The 16299-nt window shown below is 37.6% G+C and overlaps 1 protein-coding gene across 4 annotated transcripts in view; it reads right to left on the bottom strand.

Moving 5' to 3' along the window:
• The window catches only part of RABGAP1L (RAB GTPase activating protein 1 like), a 417651-nt gene that overhangs the window by 315779 nt on the left and 85573 nt on the right, over positions 1-16299 (bottom strand). For all 4 annotated transcript variants that reach the window (XM_039881422.1, XM_039881421.1, XM_039881423.1 and 1 more), the window contains one exon: positions 5137-5230. In XM_039881422.1, the coding sequence (XP_039737356.1) occupies positions 5137-5230 (94 nt within the window). The remainder of the gene's footprint in view (positions 1-5136; positions 5231-16299) is intronic.

Raw genomic sequence — 16299 nt, forward strand, 5'->3', positions numbered from 1 at the left:
CTCTCTCTCTACCTGAATTCGATGCTCACTTTTGCTGTTTTAGAGCTGACCCCGGTATAACCATCTGGACGCCAAACCCTGGTGACGTGCAATGGTTTGGTCGAACATCCCAGGCTCGTTTCAAGCTTTTAGCCTTTAACATCATAGAATCCATAGGTCTCTTTTCTAACATTGGCCTCCCGTCTACTTCACCTACTTATCCAGCTTATGCGCCCACTTGCACTCCCAGCACAGAGCACTGCTGGCATGCACTGCCTCTGGAAATATGGTCCGTGCCTCCCCCAACCGCCATAACCCGGCTGCCTTGGGAAAACTGTAAGAACTTCAGTAACTCAAAAGTTCAAGCAAACTCACCCCATTCATATTTTTAATAAACTATCAGATTTACGTCCACTCTGCTTTCTTTCATTCTCTTCAAGGAAAACTTTTATGTTGCTGAGCTAAAGAACCTGGGCTAACGCTACTGACAGGCCTGACACAACACGAAGTAAGAAGAGGTAGAGCTTATTATACAAGTTAGCGGGGCCCTCATGCTATTAAAAACAGTTACGCTGCTAAGCGAGAAAAGCAGGTTCGGAATAATACATACGGTAATATTTTAAATACACGTCCTTCCTTTCTCTCCCTCCTCTCCCAAACTGTACATATGGTATTATTTTAAATACTCATATTCTCCTCTTTTTCCTCTGTCTCTCTCTCCTTCCCCCTCACCCGACTTTTTACACCCCCTCACAAGCTCCATCTCTGATTGCTTTTTAAAACTGGCTTTTAACATGCATAGGGAAAGAATGTGGAAGAAGAGACTCCAAAGTATCTGTATAACAGAATTAAGAGAGAAAGAATTCCTTTTATATTCCTACGCCTTTTGAAATATTTACGATGCTCTTAAATTTTCACACACACAAAAAAAGTCATTTCAATTTTTTAAATTTCTCTCATAGACTTAAAATATAATTTTAGTTAATTTGGAAACACGCCATAGCTAAATGAGGTCCACGAAATATGTCAAGTCGAGGGAGAGTATTAATTATTCTTGAGAAGACTTATACTTGAGTAAACTATTTGACCTCTGGAACTTTCTTCCTGCTGCCTCTTCTCTTCACTAGCCAATTGAGTTTAAGATTACCAAAGACTATTATGCCACAAGAGAGCCAGGATCAGTCATAAAAGGATCTTTTTCATAACTTATGATTTAAGTTCTGATTATATTTTTTAAAAGGAAAAATATATGTGCTTTGAGGGCACCTGAGTGTCTGTACTCTTAATGTAGTAAACTGACAACTAAAAACCAGTTTGCAAGGGCTAAACTCATTCCCTCTGAGATTAGATGCAAAATATTCTGAATTCTGAGGTCCATAATGTATAATATCATATAAGGGGAATTGAAAGTAATTAAATATATGATATGCCATGTGCTTCTAGATTTCAATAAATCGCCACTGTGTATCCACAGCTATTAAAACTCCAATAAATACCTCTCAGGTAAAAGTAAGCTTTATTCAACTCCACGTCGCCCTCTAGCCATGACACCGCCGCTTCCCGGCACATGGAATTTCTCGAGTCACCCTACAGTCACCATCTCCAGTTCTTCCCCTCTCGATCATTCGACTTGGCTCAACATGGCTTCTCTTTCTCCTAGAAAGCAGTTCTCACTTAAATGACATATAACCTCTCTCTATGTCACTAACCACAAGTGACATTTTCCAATCCTTTGTTCCTTTTGGCATCGGTGACAAAGCCCGCCCTCTTTTCCCCCTCTCAAATCGCACTGCCGACTGTTTCTCTTCTAAACCCCTCCGTGACCCAGGTCCCTTCCCTCCCTTGTCTCTGGGCACGGTCACCTACATCCATGCATGCTGAGCTCCACGGGCTCAAAGGCACCTCACAATCAACACACCCAAATACCCAAGGAGCCCAGAGGCCAAAGAATGATGCAGAGAAGTCCAGCTTGTCGGTTTAGCATTCTGACAGGGGCCTTACTTATAAGAGAGCAGTCCTGGGCGGCTGCAGGACACGATGAACCCCCGCAGGTTCACCCCTCCAGCCCATCAGTTTTATTCGCCTCTAAAAGGTGGGTCTACGTGTTCCAAAAGGCAGATTGGCCGATGCGGGGGCATGACGGGACTAGGTACAGGGGCTCTGACACCAGGGCGAGTTAAACACTGAGGGTGCCTTGCCGCAGAGGAAGGGCTAAGCGGTGTGGGAAGGACTGATAGTAGTTTGTGACTAAGTCAAAGCCTCTGTGCACATTCTTGAGTCCACCTGGGAGAGGATGGAGGGACAAGGGTTCCAGTGGATTCGTTTTAAAATGGAGTTAGCTTTTCAGATGAAGTCAGCTGTGTCCATGCACCACCCAAATCTGAACTCATATTCTTTCTCCCTAAACCTGTTTGTTTCCAGGGTATCCCACCGCAGTGGCTGTCATTCGGACTGTAATCCATCCAAGTGAGAAACCTATGAGTTATTGCTGACGTTACTCCTTGCCCCATAATTCATTACCGATCCATCAAAAAGTCTAACTTCGTTTTCCCAGCCTCTCCAAAATCCACACACTTCTACCTCCAAGACCACCAATACTAATTATGCTAGGCCTCTAATTACTCACAGTCCCCAACATCCACTCGTCCTACCAGAATACGTTTCCAACACCGCAGGCAGAATGCAAAGGACAGCTTGATGAACTATTATGTTAACTCAGATTAGTTTATGTAATGGTTTACATAAGATTTTGGACTTGGAATACCTCTTCCTATACGTGCACACACACACCCCTTAAGGTTAACAGTCAACATCTCTGATGAACATTTACCATAATACAACCCAACTCAGTTGACACTCAGCTTCTAGTTGACCCTCAGCTTCTAGTTGACCCTCAGCCATCTGTTTGGTCAGGGATAATGGAAAAATCTTTTCTTCTCTTTTAAAAACCTAGGCACTATTTACCTATTCAGACTGACATTTAAAAAGAACTCGGTCATTCCTAACACCACATGATCAACAGCTTTAATTTACTGATTATCCTGGTAACGATATAGTAATTACATTGCACACAGCACCTTAGTACTTAAGAAGTACTAATAAATATTAAACCAAATGCTACTAGTATACATCTATGACCACGGAGGACCTAAACAAAAGGCTATTTATAGACATAATCATTGCTTTCAATATTTCCAATAAAAATGTAACTACTTATGACCATTACTTCCATATAATATTAACTGCAGCTATCAGACTTGGAAATAAACAATTAGTTATGACACGTGTTGAACTCTCCACTGGAAACAACCTAGGTATATAGTTATTCAAACAGTCACACGTAAAACAGATAGGTAGTAAACATGTAGTAATCAGGCAGTTTTTAATGCATGAATATCAACTCCACAAGGCTCTCTCTTCTTTACTTAGGCATTCCAAGCACCTAGAACAGTGCCGGGGACACAGAAGGCATTCGCTACGTGTTTGATAAATGGATGAATTTATTTATGAAAATAGATTAATATGGTCTACTACTAAAGCTAAGATAAAATGAGTGCTTTTTTAAAAGCAAACATTCTCATTGGTTTTAATAGAATAAGAAAGCTGTCACGTACTCATCTAGTTACTTCAAAGAGGCATCTCTTCCTGAAACTAGCTAGGCTTATAAGAACTTTTTTCTACTTTTAAAGCTTTCCAGGAGAGAATCTCCAAAGGAAGGTATCATTTCTAAAAAAAAAAAAAAAAAAAAGGGGGCAGAGAAATCAAGAGAGAAAAAGAAAAGCCATCAAGTGACACCGAGAGGTTACTGAAGGAATGAGGGCCATTCTGAGAGAGGGGAGGCAGAAGTAGGTGGCCAGAAGATATGAGAAGGTGAGGGCAGCTCCTGAAAATTAAAGGGTGTACGCCCTTATTTGTCCCTAACTAGGCTAATTTATAACTCTCAACAGACAGAAGATAACATGTAGAAAGCTGGTAATAATGCAAAAGTTTTTTGTCCCTATCTATGCAAATGACTCCTGCTCATGGCAATGCAAATGAATTGTCAGGTAGAGAACATAAATATCCAAATCGAATCTTCATTTTGAGGTTCTAATATCTTACTGGTTCCCCATTAATTAATGAGTTAAATAAACTCTCTGGACTGTGTTCGTTTTATTTTTATATTTTACATTTTATATTTGTACATGTAAGATAAATTTTCTTTGTTTAATAAAGGCAAGGCAGCTAGCCCTCTCTTCCTCTTAGGGTAGCTCCTTCAAACAATAGGCTCGACACTGTCAGGAATCTGACAAACCTAGTTTCTAGAGTTTACAATGAGAAGTCATGAGCCTTCCGCCTCTTGGATCTGTAAATACACATCTTCATATTAACTCACGTAACTCTCAGGATATGTACAGATTACCATAAACAACATGCACCTGTCTCTTAAGAAGATAAAAGTTTTCATTGTTCCTTCTTCTACTTACTGTACAAAATGTGTGAGATTCGTCCCAGACTTTGTAGTTTCTCCTAGACTATCTGCATGCATATACATACACGTACTCAGTAAAAAGCACGTTTCCACATCTCTCTACTGCTTTGGCAGAGTATTTCTGTTGGCAAGATGTTTTCATTTTACCAACATATGATACTCGAGATTACCTTTTGTAAAAATTATAATAAATATAAAGAGTACTTTTTTTGTATTTCCAGACAAAATACCCCAAAATGTAAAGTTTCAGTCAGAAAGAATAAAACAGGCAGAGTTATACTTTACAATCGGTGGTGAAATAAGTATCTATAAACTCTACTGCCCCCGTTAGTGGTTACAGACCTAGCAAGGAAAAGCAACAGAATCCATTAAGAATAGATATTTACATGTGTTGGCAACAGAGCGTAACGTTGACTACCCTAAGCAATGCTATGTGTGAGTGAAATCATAAGGCTAATGTAGCTTCCAAAAGTAGGCTGAACAAGACCACAGCAGGTGGAAGACTTGGCCAAACACAGAGCATTTATGAATGATATTTTTTAAACTGTTATGTTTTTAAATACATTGAAATATTAAGATTTATAAACATATATTTTAATTTTAATTAATACAACAAACTGTGAATATAAAATTTAATACGTCAATTATGTAATATAAAATTTTCAAAAAGAAAAATAAATTTTTACCATCTTCCTAGCAATTCTCCCCAAGAATATAGGATCTTCTCAGGACAATCCTTAGACACGTCCCCTGTTCCACTTGAGAGTTCGTTATCACTCTCTACAGAAGAAACACAAAAACCAAAACACACATTATTTATATATTATGTTAGATACTTATATATTATAAGAAATGTGACTATGTGCCTACAAAAAACAAATAATACTTATGCTTATATTATACTCACTGCAAAAATAACAGTAAAAACTTCACTTATATATCTTTAGCGCCCAAATACATATTTTCAAAGCATAAACTTTTTATGAAAATACTTATCCACACTTTACATAGTATGAAAACATCTACAAGTAGTTTTCCAAAGAGTAAAATGTAAAAGCTAATGGTAACAAAATCAGAAATTCCTATATAATGCTCTACTCACCAGATGAATATTCTCAAATATTAATATTAGCGAGACCAACAAATACTAAAACTAGGGTCAGATATATATCAATATATAAAATCGAGAAATATATATATTATGATATAAACAAACCAATAAACTAAAATGTAAAAAAAAAAATTTTAAGGTTTTAAAAATACGATCATAAGCACAAAATATTTTTGACTAAAGGCAACTGCTTGGCCTTTTAAAACGGCAACTTTACAAAACACCTGAAAATGTAAAGAAAGTAATAGTTTTGGAAAGAATAAGAAGGGCTGAATTACAGTTTACAATCAGTGGGGAAAATGAGTAATTCTAAGTTCAATAAATCTTTTAAGTGGTAATAGAGTTGGTAGAGAAAGCAAATGTAATAGGCACAATTTACCTACATTATAACAAGACCTTTGACACAATACTACAAAAGAAAAGGCCAGAGAAATGTTGTCTGAATGATGAAATAAGCCAGATAAAAATCCGTCTGGCTGACGGCAAGCACCAAGCTTTCTCAGCGCTGTCACAACGTGACAGGGGCTGGCACTGAGTGGATCCCGCCGCTATCTGCATTAAGAACAGCATCACTTAGCCGACTATAACCCAAATGGTCCAAGTATAAACCAATGCGCATAGGTCGACATACCCAACACCAAAAACATCAATGTGAGAGAAAAAGGTTTATTTGGCGAGGTTAAAAGATTTGGTCATATCCACATAAAAAGATTTTATCACGTATTGTAAAATATAACCAACACCTCTGCATGCACACAGAAAAATGCTTCAACATTTTTAGGATAATATCAGATAAACAAGAATTAGGAAGGACATTTTACCCAAAAAGTGAACATTATTCTAGAAACTGGGATGAAAGTTAAGAGGGTAGACTTTAACTAACATGGCTGCTCTGGGAACACCTCACACAAGCACTCTACGAAGTTTACCCAGAAGAAGGATTGCTGGTTATATGGTAATTCTATTCTTAATTTTTTGAGGACCTTCCACACTGTTTTCCATAGCGGCTACACCAATTTACACTCCACCAGCAGTGTATGAGGGTTCCCTCTTTCCCACAACCTCTCCAACACTTGTTATTACTTGTCTTGTTGATGACAGCCATTCTAACTGGTGTGAGATGGTATCTCCTTGTGGTTCTGATTTATATTTCTATAATAGCTAGTGAAGTTCAGCATCTTTTCATATATCTGTTGGTCATTTGTGTGTCTTCTTGGAAGTGTCTGTCTGCTTTTTTAATTTATATTCCAGGCGCTATTCTAAGTTTTATAGGTTTTTATCTCATTTCATCCTCTAAACAACCTAATGAGGTAGTCATTCCTAGTATGCCCACTTTAAAGAAGAGAAAATAGAGGCACAGAGAGGTTAAATAACTTGCCCAAGGTTACCCTGCTAATAAGTGATGAAGAGATAGGATTCAATCTCAGGTGGAAACCAGAGTCAAATACTACCTCTCCTTATAGTTTTCCTGCCATGTTTCTAAAGGAGGCTGTGCTTGGGATTTAGCAGATACCGGTCTGTGCCAAATGCCAATATCTAGTAAATGCTGGGAGCCAGAGCCAAGAATGGAAAAGCCAGACACATTTAAAGCAACATGCCCAAGAAACCCTAAATTGTGAGCAACAGATTTAATGGAGAGGCTTCAGGGTGTGTTCCTCTTGATGCTCAGGAGGCAGGAAATTGATATTCCAGTGACACCACGAGTGCGAGCCAGATTCCGGTCTCCCTTGCTGCTACTGACCATGAGTGTGTTAATATGTATCGGCTAACCTGCTGGACAGGAGAAAAGGGGGCTGAAGGAAAGTAAAGTTCCTACTATATAGATAAGACAGAGCTTCTAGACAGGATGAAAAAACAGACTAACAAAGAAATAAGAATGAAAAAGGCATGAGAACAAAGTGCGGTAAAAAATATGATGAGGACGTTGGCAAGTAGAACACGACAAAGAAGAAAAGAGGAGGAACAGCGAACCATGCTGATACGGAGAAGAGTAACTCTGGAGGTTCCGACAAAGCAACCGAATCCCATCCCACATGGGTCAAAAAGAGGACAAATGAGAGAAGCCTGGGACTCCCATCCTTGGCTAAATCCTACTTTTCCATGGAAACTCAGGCAGGGGTTACCCTCTTCTGGCTGGGCTAAGTGCTGCTCTCTGTTGTCCTGTGCATCTTCCTCCATCAGACTTTCGGTCTCTTGGCTGTGGGGACTCACTTTATTTCTATATCTCAAGTGTCTAGATCCGTACTTGGCCGCAAAAGTGTTAAAAGTTGTCTGAATGAATAATTGAAGGGGAGGGGAGAGGAAAGGCGGGGAGAGGAAAATCCATCACAACTACAAAAACTGTGTGCCGTGAACATTGGTGACCTCTGGGACACGGGCGTCTGTGTGCAGACAGAGGTAAATAGGAGTCCGGTTCATTCAGTCCTTCCTATCATAATGGATCCAGGAGCCAAACGACCTGGATTTGAAACCGGGTTCTACCGCTTACCATCTGTGGGCCAGGTCAAGCTACTTAACTTCTCTGTGCTTCAGCTGCCTAGTTCTAAAATGGAAATAATAATAGCATCTACCTTATAGAGTAGTGGTAGGCATTAAGCAAGTTACTATATGCAAACACATATGACAGCACCTGGCAAAAGGCAAGAGTTATATAAATGTTAGCTATTAAAAGCTGTTTTCATTCAATAAATATGAATGCCTATAATGTAGAGTACTGGGGTAGAAGCTAGAGCATCCCACGTTTATTTTTTCTTATGATCCACTGACTGCTAATATGCAGAGAGCAGAACACAATTGTGCAACACCAAAGCAAGGTAAAGAGCTGTACATTTTTAGATCAAATAAAATAAATATGCAAGATACTTCAATCAAAATAATTTAAGGGCTCTCTTGTAACTTTGGCCACTCTCTGCTTTGGGGGAAAATAATTGTGTTTCTATTAGCAACTTTTTCATCCTATTCATAAAGGAAAATTTTCAGAACTTGTATCGACAGACATTATAAAAGGAAAAAATATACACAGAATGCTTTTCAAATAAAGTTAAAAATAAATCACAAAATTAGGAGCAAATGGGCCAGTCATAAAAATCTCTTTTCAGGGTAAAGGGGGTCAAATATGTGGTGATAGAAAGAAATCTAACTATGGGAGGTGAACACACAATGTAAATATATATATGCCTTACTGTTAAAATGTACAGCTGAAACTTACCAGATTTCTTTAACCAATGTCACTATAAAAAAAATTAATCAAAAAAAATCTCTTTTCAACTGAAGGATTACTCAAAATAAACAGCTGAAAAGTAAGCACAGATAAAATGTGACTGAGGGTTTTCAGAAATTTTCCCCTTAATTTTACCCTTTTTAAATAAGTAATAAATGTTTTCTGAAAAAAAATGCAGAGAATCACAGCTTGCTATAAACTCTCTTCTAAACACACTGGGGAGAAAAAACCCTGAAATCCTTATTAATTGTGTAAAACCTTATTAATTGTGCAAAACATAGGTCTGTATGATACCCATCAAACTAAAACAGTAGAAAAGTAATTTATTTTGGTTAGTAACATATAATATCATTTTGGAAAGCCAAAAACTATAATCATATTTGTATGACCTTGAATATATATAACCTCTCATTTCTCATGTGACTGTCATAATATACTTGTTCTATATGGAAGCTGATATACAAATGTAAATTACTGAAGTCGAACAAAAGATCGTCCTTAATTTCTGAAAGATTATAACATTTCCCACTGACAAAAGCAAGATGATTTATTATAGAGAGAAGATTCAAGGTAGAGGAGACCACACATCGCATGACTTCTTTCCAACTAAATCATCATCACTGTCATTCCGAATCTAATTACAGGTTTCTAATTAATAATCCCTGTAGTTGCTATGCATAAGTGATTAATAAAAATGCATCACCAAAACCTGTCAGCCATACTCAAGAGAAGTAGGGCAGCCAAGACTCCTCACCGGAAGGACAATTAACAACATTAAGCAAACTGCTCTCTTAATTGCAAGGTTAGTATATTCTTTCGTGTGTATGTGTTTGTTGCTTTTTATGTTTTTTTCTGGGATATTAATGACATTTAGAATTTATTTAGATATTTATTTATATTTTGCATTTCAGCTACTTGGAAATGCATTTCAATTTTCTGTCCATTTTCTCTTTTTTTTTTAGACTTCTTTACTGAGTTTTGACTGACATATAAAAAGCTATAGATATTTAATGTATACAACTTGACATGTTTAGAGAGGTTAGTATAGTCATAAAACTTTAAAAATTTGAGCATGTCCATTTGAATGTATTACCTATGACTTGCAAAGTAAATTGAGGGGTAGTAAATGAGGAAAGAAGTATCTGGCAGGTTATAAGAAAGAATATACAGTAAGTCATCAATAGGTTCTGTGACTTTAAGTGAAATGAAGTATAACAAAATCAATTTTACCATAAGCTAATTGATATAAACAAGAGTTAAGTTCCTACAGCATCTGTTGAACAAATGGACATAATTCGAGGACCTGCTATATATAAATAGTTACGTTAAAGGATTATTTTAAAACACATCCTTCAAAGAATGACTTTTTTAAAGGTAGCCAATCAATTAGAGGGAAAAGCAGGAGAAAGAGTCCATCAGGGGAGCTCAAGTTCAGCCACTGGGTAGAAAGGAAGCTCACTCCCATCGACCACGTGGTACACAACACACTCGAGGCCTCTCTAGCGGGGCGGATCGCCCTCTTCCACCGGGAGTGTAATTCTGAAAGGGAAAATACTCTCAAAAAAATGAAAAGGAAGGGGAAACGCCCACAAAACTAGCCGAAGCAGCCACATGAAACCAGGCAGTCAGGAAATAACAGTGAGATCGGGTTCATGTTTGCATTCGAATTTTTTATATTCCCCTCCTGAGAGTCTATACTCACCATGTACCAAGTTGAGTTACTAAAAAAAAAAAATTAGATAACTAGACATGATAAAGACAGAGTAACCACCCATCCATCCGTATGTAGTGTATGTATAACATATATGTGTGCACATATGTGAATGTGTGTGTACATGTGCACAGAGGAAGAGAAGGAGGGAAGGAGAAACAGAGATGGATAAACGTTTCCTAAATGGAGCTGGGATAGGAGGAGAAGGCAAAATCTGGAAGAAATGGGTTCTATTTAACGGAACGCATACTGACTGGTAAAGAGGTTGCCAAGTATAAAACACAATGTGGGGAAGGAGAAAGTGCCAGAACAGATTTAGGTTAGTCTTTAAGACTGGCTCTTGCACATAAGGACTTTAAAAATCAAAAGTGGCAGTAAAAGTATAATTGTGAAAGCAACAGAAAATAATGGATTTTGAGAAAAACTCAAAATTTAGGAGTATAAGTGCCATTGAGATGAGTCTGCTAAGTGTTCTCTGCATGGCCCTGTGATAACACCTCTCTCTGTAGCTCCCTGAATACTCGCCTGCCTTCCTTCTAGGACCAAGTTACTCACTTCAGAAAGAGACAGAGAGACTGTTCCAGTCATTGTATTCTTCACCTTAACGAAGTACTTGGCAACTGGTAGCACTCAATTAATGTTTGATAAATAAAAACTCAATATTTTCAGAAACTATATATCAACTGCCTAGATGACACTTCCATCTGGGTATCTAATAAGATCTCAAAACAAAACTCTTAATTTTCTTCCAATAACCGTATTTGCCTGATCTCCCCCCATCATCCATTTTTATAAATGACAGCACTATCCACTTGTTCATACTGAAAATCTACACGTTCTTCTTGAAACCGTTTACCCTTGTCGCCTACATTTAATTACCCAACACTGTGGACTCCATCTCCAAAACATATCTCAAACCTATCTACTTTTCCCTCTCTCTAAACTACAAGCCTAGTCCAAGCCTCCAGCATTTTGGCAGAGATTACTGTAAGAGTCTCCCAAATGGTCTCCTTGCTTCTAATGCCAGTCCAGTGAACTCCATTCAGTTGGTATGGTGTTTTAACACCATGAGTCAAATCTTACCTGATGTCGCCTGGCTTCCTGTCTACATCTGTCTTGTACCACTCTCTTGCTTGTCCCCTACCCTTTGGTCATCTTTCCTCCTTTCTCTTCCTCAAACACACCAAGCCCAGTTTCACCTCTGACGCTCTGCACTAACTATTTCCTCTCCTGAGATGCTCTTTCCCCATCTTCCAATGACTGGCTTCCTCTCATCTCTCAGGTCTTAGTTTAAATGCCACCTCCTCAGAGAAATTTTTTGCAGAACACCCAGTCTAAAGTAGCTACTCAGAACAGTCAATCAACTTCAATTATATGAATGACATTATTATTATTATTATTTCTTGATATTTGTCTTGTTTATTTGTTAACTGTCATCTTTCCCTGAATGACAAGTGGAGAAAATTTACCTCTCTTATTATGTCAAAGGTCTTCGAAATCACCCCCAGGTTCAGTGATTTGCTAGCAAGACTCACAGGACTCAGCAATTACATGCTGCGAACTTACACTTATGATTTATTACAGTGAGTGGACACAAAGCAAAATCAGCAAAGGAAGAAGGCACCTGGGGTGAGGTCTGGAGGGCCAACTGCCAAGAGGCCTCTCCCAGCAGAGTCACAGAGGACTCACTTAATTCCTCCACGGCACATGTGAAGTGCTGTCTACCAGGGAAGCTCGTTGGAGAGACTCAGCGTCTGTGGTTTCTGTTGGGGCTGGTCACTTAAGTCCCCTCTGCCCAGCATGTTCCCAAATCCAGACTCCAGAAGGGAAGCAGGGATTCAGCATAAACCATATGGTTAGTACAAACAGTTTAGGCACGACGAATCATCTTCTTAGTCAGGAAATGGTGGGAACCCTCCTAAAATCTAAGTTTTCCGATACCAGCCAAGGCCAACCTCGCAAGCACGCTTTTATAAAGATAGCTGTCAGAAGCCTAGTATGCTAACTCTTCTCTGAACACTTAGTCACCCCTGTATCACCTATTACAACTTCCGTTACCAGATTTTTAAAACACAAAATGTTGCTCTTCTATGAATCTAACATTTCAAAGAGATTCCCATTCATTAAACAAATATTTACTTAACACTTGCTGCATATTAGGCAATGGGAACTCAAAGAATAAAGTACCATCTGCCCCTCTAGAACTCACACTCTAGAAGGTGAGAGAAATGAATTTTTTAAAAGACCATATTTATAAATAAATAAAGTATTTTAAGAATTATTTTAGTGGTGTGTTCAAAGCACCATTAGAGCAAGATGGTTGGAAGGCTAACGATGCTTCAGAGTGTAACAGAAGGCTAGCAGAAAAAAATTTAAAGAGGACTCAGGGGCTACTTTAGCCAGAAGTGGTCACGGAAGACAAGAAGATCCGAAGAGGTGACACTTGAGCCTTGAACTGAGGTCTAAATGATGAGAAAAAGGAGGCTCACAGAAGTTACCTTCCAAACAAGGAACAACATAACGTATGCAGTGGCGCTGAGGAAGGTCCACTTGAGGGAGGGAGAGCTCTACCTACTTTATAGTAGACAGTCAAGAAATGGTCACTGATATTATAATGATACGTCCTCTTTGTGTATTAATAAATCGATGATTTAAGAAATCAGATATATGAAGTCCATACCACTACTACATGCGTATCTGATTTCTATCTACCCCATCCATTTACAAAAAATGAATTGAGGCAGAAGTTAAAAATATGTACAAGTAAAATGAACCAAAAATCAATTAATCAACTATTCACTCATTCAAATATTTGCTGAGCACTCACTACGTGACCAACCTTAAAAAAAGAGAAACAGACATGCTTCCTGCCTTTGAGGAGTTTATGTCCCAGTATCGGCCGCATAATGCAGCCCATTCCCATGAATATTTTCAGTGCATACAGTGAATTCTTGACTGAGGACACACACACTCGCACATACGGAGAATGACAGAGCAGGCACTCGATAAACGCCTGGGAGGGAAGGAGAGCGTCCCAGGGGAAGGCGAAGTCCCCTCCTCTCACATCCATGGTGTGCTGGGGTCCCCAAACAATACATACGTCTTAATGGATAAAATCCCAAAGGTGTGGCTTTGAGTGGAGAGGATTCGTAATGTTTTTTCCTGACTCTTCCCACATCACGGCCAAAGCAATGCTGTCATTCCGACTTCCCTTTAGACTCACATGCAGGCAGACACACAAACCAAATGAGATGTTTAGAATCTGACTGTAAGTGTTGTGAACTATTAAACCTCTGACAGGAAGGGCAGCGTTCGTGAGGTTTAGAAGTCATCTAGGCACTTATAAAATTAAAATCGACTAGCCTAATCACCTGTAATCAGGGAACTGTAAATCAAATAAGATGCTATTTATCACCATTCAGAATGTAAATATTTAAAAGTCTGATAAAATCTACTGTTGGTGAAGGTCTGAGGGAACGGGTGCTCAGACACACGCTCCAGAAATGGACATAAACCTGCAGTCTTTCTAGGGAACTATTTAACATACCCACCAAAAACCAGACTGTGGACACCATAGCAGTTCAATTTCTAGAAATGTGCATGCGTGCTTCAGCGTATATGTACAAGGAAGAGTATTCTTTATAATATTTGTAATAGCAAAAAAGAAAAATGAAAACTGCTCTTAGCACCTTCAAGGAGAAATGGAAAAGTAAATTACACTCTATCCATGCCATAAAATACTACTCAATTAAAAATAGAAATAGTTTAATGTAGTGGTCGTAACAAAAAATTAAATGAGAAAAGCAAGTTGCCAAACAGGATACACTCAACGTTCCTTTTGGAAAAGGTACATATTTCTCCTAAGAATTAGAATTTGTGGGCAGTGGGGGTCCATTTTATATTTATTTAAAATTTTTAAACAATAAGAAGAAAAGAAAACCCCATATGTTTTTGTGTGTTTGTTTTCTAAGTAATGCAAAGCTGCTTATCTTCCCAAATCATAAATCTTTAACTGGCTTTACACTGACAATTTTTCAGTAGTTCTGTTAATTTATTTACACATCCTAATGATTTGATAAGTAAATGATTTTCTCGGTCAAAAACTATTTTATTCGATTCACATACAAGGAAAATTTGAAATGACAAACATATCAACATTATTCGCTTGGAAAAAAACAGAACATGTTATTATTATAAGTTTATGTCAGAGAAAATCCACTTGGGGGTTTTTCTATTACATTTGGTTCATCATTTGTCAACAATAATAGTTATTGTAAGAAGTCTAGCTTGTTTCTAATCAATCTCCTCTCTTCATTAGGCTACCACTTAAAAAGCTATCGACAGCATATCATTGTGAATAAAAATTCTTACCCTCCTTGCATGCTGGATCTAGACAATTTTTCTAACACATGCTTCACTGAACCACTTAGGAAAATAAAATTACACATAAAAATGTTAATAGAAAGACATAAAATCAAGTCAAATTTCTATAAAGACTATGCGGCATTTAGCCAGTCACTGACCCTTCAAGGACAAAAGTCATCGATCCATCATTTAAAGGTCAGCCCTACTATCAACAAAGATGTTTATAGAATTAAATTAAACCTTCCAGTCTTCAAAAAGGTATCAATTTATAATAACTTCATTTACAATATAATTGCTTTGCATGTAAATATGTAAGATTTCTATATACCTGAAACGCATTTCAATAAAACAAAACAAAAAAATCCTCGGGTCATAATTATTTTCCTCAAAAAAGTAATGACAAGAATGAAATTTTGTGCCAACTTTAGGTATCGAAGATTTTCTCCTAATTCCCAATCATTCTATGAATTAAATTAAGTAGGAGGAAGGGGTTTTAATGAAGAGGGAGGAAATCCCGTTTTAGTTAAATTTCAAGGATTTCAAATAAAAACATCTTGGTATAAAATGTAAATTCTGAATAATATCGATAAGAAACATGAGTAAGTGCTCAAGTTTTCATCCGAACTTGATGTAGCACTAGCCTTGGTGCTAATCACTTTTATTGAATTCAACCTCCCTCTTACCTTCTAATATTCTTTCCTAACCAATCTTCCTCCTATTCGATAATATTTTCAGAGACTGCTGATAGGGAAATCACAAAGGCAGCACTGTGACAATGTCTCTAAGATAAATTATACATTAATTTTAATTTCCACCTTTCAAGAAGTTTGAGGCATGAAGCCAGGCAAAGAAGCATCACATTATCTGGCATTCGGGAGAATTTGGAGGACTAGGGTGGGAAATGTGAGGCATTTGTCACACTGCAGTTAGAAAAATGATGACAGACAGCTGCAGGCACAGTAGAATGACATGAAAATCACACTAATTAAGAACGAACTAGGGATAACTTCCTGTGGGGGTACTGGTTAATTCAAAATTAATTTTATAACTCCTGAAATGAACATTTTTAACAAATTAGAACTAAAAGGGAAACATGACCACTTAACTGTTCATAGTGTATCATCACATTAATAATGATTCAGATATTGTGAACAGTATACCTACAAGTACTAAATAAACCAAATTGGACACCAGCACGAAAACAAAAACACCGAAAGAAAAAAAAGACCACCAAGAAAAACCAAACCTATACAAGCTTAACCAAATCAGAGCATTTTAAATTCAGCACTTACTTAACTCTTTTCTAAATGCATACGATATAAAATTTACAACTCATATTTACTGTATGCACAATCTTATACTTACTACAAAGTTAAAACTACCTGAAAGAGCTTATATGTAAATATTTAAAAGATATATTTTTATGATCTTAAGACATGCTT

The sequence above is a fragment of the Pteropus medius genome, unplaced genomic scaffold, assembly GCF_902729225.1.
Source record: "Pteropus medius unplaced genomic scaffold, Ma_sr-lr_union100, whole genome shotgun sequence".
NCBI classification, from domain to species: domain Eukaryota; kingdom Metazoa; phylum Chordata; class Mammalia; order Chiroptera; family Pteropodidae; genus Pteropus; species Pteropus medius.